Here is an 8,250-nt window from a genome sequence, read left to right as displayed (position 1 = left end):
GTGATCAGACTCGACTTTTAGAAAGAGCTCTGGCAGCTGGTGAACATCATGCGGCTGGAAAGATACTGGACGTGAGGCGGTCAGCTGAGAGGCTGTTGCAGTGAGGGGATGGGGATGCTGCAGTGGGTGGGGGAAGCCTGGGGCTTCCTGGGGTGTGCAGAGGTGGGAGACTCGGGACCAGCTGGGTGGGGCATGGGGTAAAAGCAGAGGAGGGAAGTATGATCCCTAGAGAGATTCTGAATATCTCCATCCACCAATTGGGGGAGGCAACAGGGACTGCGAGCCGGGAGACCTGGATCTCATTTCAACTTTGTCATTTCCAACCTGTGAGACCTCAGGCAGGTCCCTTGAATCCTCAGAGCCACAGTTCCCTGACCTGAAAAATGGAAAGATGATTTCATTCCTGTTTCCTCACAGGCTTGTCAAGATAGCCCAGGGGTCAAAGGAAATTGACAACCCTGATGGATGGGAACCTGTGACTCTAGGCTCTCCTGAAACTCTGGCTCAGTCCTGCCCCCTGACCTTCCTCTGCCTCTCCTCATCAGCCCCCAGAAGGCCAGGGCAGACTCACCATCCACTGATTTTTCCCTTCCTCTCTGCACCCTTCACAGAAGATACTTGTCATGCTGGTCCCTCTAGCAAAAATGTTCTCAACACCCCCATGCACCACCATGAATGCATTCAGTTTCCATACTAATTGATGCCTTAATATGTTCCAGGTGTTAGGAACACAGAGGTATATAGGACAGTCAAGGTCCCTGCCCTCAGGGAGCTCATATGCTACCCAAGAGGAGACATATAATAAACAAATATATTTGTATACTGATGTAATGAAGGGAATAAAATAGGGTGAGGTGATAGAGAGTGGGGGTGTATTTTAGATTTGAGTGGTCAGGAAGGGACCACTGAACTAAGATCTGAACAACTCAGGCAGAGGAACCAGCAAGTATCAAAGTCCTGGGGTGCGTTTGAGCTTGGACTGTTTAAAGAACAGAAAGGTCAGCATGCCTGGGTTTGCCAAAATTCCTTCCCATCCCCCTTAGGGGTTGTCACCTCTCCGCCCCCACCCTTTACTTGCTGATTCGGCTCCAACCAATTCCCATACCCCTATAGTTACACCAATCCTGACTACATTAGGTTGTGATGGACTCTTTACACACTGGACTGTTAGCTGTTTGATGGCAGAAACGATCTCCCTGGCTCCAGGAGCCAGCACTGTTCAGGCACACAGCAGGTGATCATTTAATGACTGAAGAAATTAACCAGCAGACAAACAAGTGAAAGAATGCGTGAATACCAGGGCCAAATGGCTCCCTCCTTCACTTGTTTAAATGTTGCCTTCTCAAATTCCCTGACCAAACTGCATCCCCCCTCCCCCTCACCACCCCTCAACCCCTTACCAGGCTCACTTTTCCCTTTGTACGTATCACCTTCCCACACACCGTACAATGTGTCTATTTATTATGCTTCTTTTCTCCCCCGCCCGACGGAATGTAAAGTCCACCCTGTCAGGGATTTTTGAGTTAAGTTGGGCAGGAATGTCTCCCAAGAGCCTAGAACGGTGGCTGTCACATAGCAGGCATATGTAGGAACAGATGAGGAAGAGGTACATGAACGCATGGATAAATGAATAACGTTCTCAGCCTCATGGAACAGGAGTCACACCCTCTGTGTAACAGAGGAGGTCAGGGCTGGGGTGTGACCTTTCAACTCCGAGCCAGCCAACGCCCGCCAGCAAGTTTGCCAACCTAGGCAGGCACCGAGCAGAGCATTCCCGCTTTGTTGATGGAGAAGCTCCGCAGGGTAGTTTAAGTGGCCTGCGGCGGATGACAGCGCCGATCCTGACTCGGGTCATTTGCGCTCCCTGGTCTTTTCCCGGCCCCCTCTCAGACGCGACTCTGACCCCAGTTCTGGGCGTCTCGCTCTCTTCCCGTGGTGGGAAGTCAGAGCCCGGTGCCCCCGGGAGCTGCGTCTGGCGCGCCGGTGCGTGCTGGCAAGTGAGCGGGCGCCCGGGTCCCCGAGTCGCCCCCCGAGCCCGCGCCGCGCCCCCGCCCCTGCCCAGCCCCGGCCGCGCTGTCAGTCCCCATTAGCGCTAACAGGCTCCAGACGGAGCGGGCCCGGCGCGGGCCTAATGCAATCGGCGCGTTACCTGGGGCGCAGGCTACATTACCAGGCCGGCCCCCGCCCGGCGCGGCCAGAACCAGCCAGCCCGCGCCCCGCCGGCCGCCCCGCGCCTCCCGCGCTCCTCCGGCCGTGCCCCAGCGCCACGCGGCGGAGCCCAGCCCCGGCCCGCGCCCCACAGCGCGCCGCGGCCAGGCCGGGCACCCGGGATCGCGGCGCTGCCGGACACGTGAGTGCGCCCTGCGCGCCGCCTGGCCGAGGTGTGCCGGGGAGGCCCGGGCTGGGAGCGCAGAGCGAGAGTGGCAGCGAGTTTGAAGTGCAGAAGGGTGAGTGTCCGGGAGGCTCCTGGGGCTGCGAGGCGGCACCGATCCGAGCTGGGGGGCAGGGGGCGGCAAACGGCACTGGCAGGGTCCCCGCCCCTGGGAAACCTCAGCCTCCGCGTGTCCCAGCCCCGCCATCTGGGGGCGAGAGGGAACGGGCGAATGAGGGAAGCGCTGCGGGGTCCCGGGCCGGACCCACGGGGCGGACGGGAGCGGTCTCCACCTCTCGGTTCCGTCTCAGTTCCGCCCGCCACTACCACTGTTTCCAATTATTTTTTCCAACAGACGCGCCCCGGTTTGGGGGAACCCCGCGTCCGCCCAGTGCGCGCTGGCCGCTGTGTCTCCGCGCTCCCGGGAGGTCCCGGGAGGTCTCGGGAGGCGCAAGCTGGGCGGGATGGCTTGATGACCGCATCTTTTCCTTTCATCCGCGCAGAGCCTCGGCGTGCTCCCAGTCCCGCTGACGTTCCCCTCGCCAACCGCACCCATGCTTCTGGCGCGGATGAAGCCGCAGGTGCAGCCCGAGAACAGCGGGGCGGACCAGGGGCCCGAGCAGCCTGTGCAAGGGCGCAAAGCCGCCGAGCTGTTGGTGGTGAAAGAGCGCAACGGCGTCCAGTGTCTCCTGGCGTCCGGCGCCGACGACGAGCAGCCCCGGGAGACCTGGGGCAAGAAGATCGACTTCCTGCTGTCGGTGATAGGCTTCGCGGTGGACCTGGCCAACGTGTGGCGCTTCCCCTACCTCTGCTACAAGAACGGTGGTGGTGAGCCCCCTGATGGGCTGGGGGTGTGGATGAGGGAGGCTACCCGTCCGCAGCAGCGGCCGGGGATAGGGGCTGGGATGGAGAAGCTGGGATGCGCGCAGGAGCGGAGGAAGCACACGAGCGAGTCTGGAGCGCAGGAAGGGTCTCGACAGGGCTCATGGAAATAGAAGTGGAGGCCCCGGTGGAAAAGGGAAGTGGAGGCTTGCCCCTGGACAGTGATAAGCGCATGGGTGGAAGAACAGAATCTGGGGCCCTAAGTTGGGTGAGAAACACTGATCTTTTGATGGTTCGCAGGAAGACAGGTGCCGATCTGGAGAGCTCTGGAAGGGGCACCAGAAGTGCACAAGATGTGACAACCAGGCACACAGGGACCCTAACTCCAGCACTCTGAGCCTTGGGGCAGGGACCTCTGGGCCAAAAGGGGAGAGAAGACGTGGGCTCCCTGAAGGCACTTGGGGGGCCCCACACTCTTGGGGACAAACACTCTGGAAAAGAGACACACAGAGAAGCTAGTGTCAGAGGGAACTCCTCTCTCAGGATGGTGGTTGTGTTGCTGGAGGCGCTAGGATGCGTCATTAGGTACCAAGAACTGGCCTGATCCTGGAGGCAGGAGGCCCGGCTGATGGGGATGAAGCCTTTACCTCCGGGGCTCCTGGCCACAATGCAGGGTAGAGTGGGAGAGGGGCCTGGAGAAAACTCCAGTGGAAGCAGCCAGGCTCTCTCCTCTATCCCGAGCCAGGTGACAGATGACCTACCTGCCTGGGATGCGAGTCTAGAGACCAACTTCGGCTCATTCAAAGGGCAGAGCCCTGGAAGAAGGGGCCTAGGGGCGGGGCACAAGGTCCTAAGACCGTAGCTCCTTCTTGAGAGCCTTTGTTCCTGGGTGCCCAAACCACCCCAGTCTTCTGCCCCTTGCTGGAGTGAGTTCAGGGGTGCCCTGCAGAGAGCCTGGGAAAATGGCAGGGAGGAAGACGTTGGCAAAGGGGGGCCCAATTCTGGAAACTTCTATCCACTGGGTCATCCTGCCTGGCAGTGGCTCTAGCTCATGACTCCAGGTGGTCAGAGGCAGGCAGGGTGAGGATTTGGAACCCGGTAAAGGGAAAGCTCGCGACTGGTCCCATAGGGTCTGGGACCCAGCTGTTTGTTTTAGTGCTTGCTCTGGACCCTCACTCTGGTTGAGAAATGGGAAGCACTATCCAGAGGGGACACTCTCCCTTGGTTGGCTGCTGCAGCCTCTCAAGAGTCTCTGGTTGGCCTTAAGAATTCTGGCCCTTTGGGCCCAGGGAGGGAGGAAAGGCAGATCCCACGTATTTTTAGCAGGTGGGGAGATGACGAATGAAAGACAGACCGAGACCCTAAGATGCGCCATCCAGCATGTCCTCAAGGGGCTGTCCGAGACTGCGTGTCCCTAGACAGCAGGAGGCCCTCTCATGAATCAGCAATAGTTCTCGGGTTCCTCTCGGTGTGAGGCACAGTGCTAGGCTCTGCAGGGGCCCCCTACATATATTCATCACCACGTCTGCCTGCCAGGAGCTTTAGTCACCTAAAGCGTCACGCCATTACACGCCATTTCCACTGTTGTAAGCGTTGGTCGAAACTAAATGCACCCCAGATGGCCAACTGGACACATTGGCTAGATGGATATTCTAGAGCTCCCACTGACACTTCGAGCTCCCAGGGCCATTGCCATCAACTGTGAGCACCTGCTGCATGCACAGTGATACACCAGGTGCTGGCGGGGGTGGGGGGCGCGTTACAAACACAGCCGATTTGTCACAGGTTCCGATTTTTAGGCAAACTGGGCGGGAAGCTTCCTCTCCTTGGTCCGAGAACCCTGCATATCACCCACCTGAGTTGTTTGGTCATTTATCTCTGTGTGTATCGGTCACCCAAACAGACGGGGGCACATCGAGAGAATAGACGGTGGCTTTTTCCTGCCTCTATTTCGAATGCTCAAAATGAGGTCCAGATCCTAGGAATGTGGTAGAAGGTACCCAACAGCCTTCTATTGAATGAGTAAATGAATGGAATGATCCAAGCCCTAACGCCTATCCAGAGACAGCGGGAGCCCCCGGCAGTAACTGACCAAGAGAGGGCGCTCGCTCTGCTGGGGTGGGGCCGGCAGGCTAGAGGTCAGCGGCCTTGGCCGTGGAGTCCCGGCTTCCAGCTTCTGCCAGCGGGACTTTGGGCGGCCCCTCCTGCCTCGATGTCTCCATCTGTCAAATGGAAAGAATGGTTTTCCCCTCAGAGGGTGAGCATGGGATAATGTGATACAAGGCTCGTGGAGAGCCAGACAGGGACTCTGGCCCCTAGTAAAGGTAACTGTTACTCTTCCTTAATCACATTTTGATGATGTGGGAAATGGCTGGGAGAGGTGACAAGTGCTCTAAAGGCCTGAGGAGGGGCTGCTTGGGAAAGATGGGGAGGTGTACTGTCCTGGGAGCTTAGCCCCTCAGGATGGGAGGTGCATGGATAAGCCTTGAGACGGTAGGAGGCATTCTTGTTGTTCGAGAATGCACTTGGTATATCATCTCAAAGATGAGGAGTGCGGGCTTGGCGGGAGCGCAAGCCAGCAGAGATAAGGGCGGAGAGGCAAGTTGGGGCCCGGCCCTGGAGACCTTGAATATCAGGTTAAGGGGCAGGGAAGTTGTACCAGTGAATTTCCACTTGTGGTTGACCCAGGGTAGCTTCACCCTCCATCTCCGAATTCGAAGGCAGCTCCTTTTCTGAACTACCCCTCAGCCCTCTGGGGGAGCTCAGCTGGCCCCTTCGGACCTTCATCTCTGCTGAGCCCTCCTGGCTGGCTCCTTGGAGATCAGTTCTTAACCCTAATTCTAGAGTCAGCCCCTGAGATGGGCCAGCATGTTGGCAGGTGGGTATCCTGTGATTGTGGAAGCAGCCCGAAGACCCAAGTTTGAATCCCAACTCTGTTTCTCTGGGCATGGCCCAGCTCCTCTCCCAGCCCGAGCTCCCCGCTACAGCTGGACCCCCAAGAGTTATCCTTCTCCGATGACCTGGCTCAGCGCCGCACCCAAGCCAGGACTCCGCCGGCCTGTGATTTACTAGCCCGGGTGATCTTCGGGTGCCAGTTTGAACGTGGTAACCTCCAAGTCTGGCTGTGCACGCTGGCGCAGACCAGAGCATGTTGTGAAATGATAAAGGTGCCAATAGTTTAGGACCCTGGCTGATACTTTCTGAATAAATTCCTGGGAATGATCAGCCTGTCTGAACGTCTTCCCGGAGGCCAGCTGCTGGGCCACATACGTGTGGGATGCTACCGATGGGGAAAGCCAGACTTGGAAATTCCACAACCTTCTCAAACAGAGAGACAGTGCCAGGCCGTGGGGGCTGTTTTCAGGGTGCTAGAATCTCCCCTGCACCTGTGGTCTTGGGCTGGGCGTGGGCTGGTCGCCGGGGAGGCGTGGGCAGATCGCCTGGGTCTCCACGTCTGCCTTCCTTGCCAGGAGAGGGGTCTTGGCAATGGCTGCTTCTGTTTGAGACGAGTACTGTGGTGTTAGACACATGGTCTCCGGTTCAGACAGACCCGGGTTTGAATCTGAGCCTGACACTTCCTGGAAATGGAGCCCTGGACTCCTCCTCTCTGGGCCTCAGTTTCCTTGTGCAAAGAAGGAGAAAGTTGTTTGATTATTTTTTCAAGATTTTATTTATTTATTTGACAGAGAGAGAGACACAGTGAGAGAGGGAACACAAGCAGGGGGAGTGGGAGAGGGAGAAGCAGGCTTCCTGCCGAGCACGGAGTCCGATGCGGGGCTCGATCCCAGGACCCTGGGATCGTGACCTGAGCCGAAGGCAGACGCTTAACGACTGAGCCACCCAGGCGCCCCTTGTTTGAGGATTTTTAATTGCAGGCTAGACCCAGGAGTACAGTGGGGTCCTGAGTTTGGCGGGAGCAGAATTGATTCTGGGAGGAAATTAAGGAAAGGGAGTCAGGCTGGGCAGCAGACACACCTCGGCCCGGGGAATCGAGAATCAAGAGCCGGGCTATGCTCTGTGTTCTGAGAGTCTGACCTCCTCCCATTGCTCTTTGCTCACCTGGAAGATGGGGATTAACATTCCTGCACGGGGGCCCATGAGATGTGGTTCTGGTCCCGGATAGGGTTCTTCTCCTTCCCTAGTATGCTGAGGGTGTCAGGTGCCCATAGCCCATGAGGGTGGGAACCTTCTCGGCCAAAATACCTGGGCTTCTGGAGGCTGGATGTGAAGTGGTGGCTGTTGCAGAGGTCAGAGGTTTGCAATCTCAAGTGCTCTCACATCCGGCCTGGCTGTAGGAGGCCGTCTACACCCTGAGCTTGCCAAACGGATTGTTCAGCTCAGGTGCATGGGGCCCTCCACTGACGAGTTTGCAGGAACAAGTTGGTGCTCATCGGGGACTAGAGCTGAGTCTTGAATCTGGGGTCATCAGCATGATGTGGCTCATTGCTCTGAGCTGGCCAAAAAGATCTAAAGAAGCTGTTTCCAGCAAGATGGGATTTCATGGGGATAAAGGTTACACCCTTTCCTTTGATCCCAGACCCAACTGCCTAAGTAAGGATTAGGTCACGGTGCAAGTGGAGGAAGGCCCTGGGACTTTCATTAGCCACATCCTCCACGTGAGTCACTGCTGGGAGCCACTTACTGCACAAGAAAGCATTTCCAACATGCCCACCATATGCCAGGAACACAGAGATGAGCAAAAGGCAACCCCCCCCCCCCCTTTAGGGAGTTCATAGTCTAGGGTAGATATCCTAAAATGTAACGTCATCTTGGATTCTGTTATTGGAAGTATCATATCCCGAATGAGGGAGATGAGGTTCTACTATTCTTTGTGGGTAGCATTTCCTTCCATAATGTAGTTCTGAGCATCCAGAACACCCTTTTTTTGGTTCATTTTAAAGAGACCAGGACCGAGATGGAAAACCTCAACCTTCAAGGAGCTCTAGGGAAAGTCTCAGCTTCATTAATAAAAATCAGGCCAGACCCCGCAAAGTTGACAGCAGAGGAAGAATTGTTACATGAGGAGCACCCCAACATTAGTTCCCCTGAGTTTCACC

General features: G+C 56.9%; 1 protein-coding gene across 1 annotated transcript in view; it reads left to right on the top strand.

The window, feature by feature from the left end:
* The first annotated feature begins 2,883 nt into the window (after positions 1-2,883).
* Positions 2,884-8,250, top strand: part of SLC6A2 (solute carrier family 6 member 2) — a 46,832-nt gene continuing 41,465 nt past the window's right edge. The window contains exon 1 of the mRNA XM_081806582.1: positions 2,884-3,199. Coding sequence (XP_081662708.1) covers positions 2,926-3,199 — 274 coding nt within the window. The 5' untranslated portion in view covers positions 2,884-2,925. The remainder of the gene's footprint in view (positions 3,200-8,250) is intronic.

The sequence above is a fragment of the Leptonychotes weddellii genome, chromosome 16, assembly GCF_054177405.1.
Source record: "Leptonychotes weddellii isolate Sample4059 chromosome 16, ASM5417740v2, whole genome shotgun sequence".
Taxonomy (NCBI): domain Eukaryota; kingdom Metazoa; phylum Chordata; class Mammalia; order Carnivora; family Phocidae; genus Leptonychotes; species Leptonychotes weddellii.
This window is presented reverse-complemented; position numbering and strand designations above follow the sequence as displayed.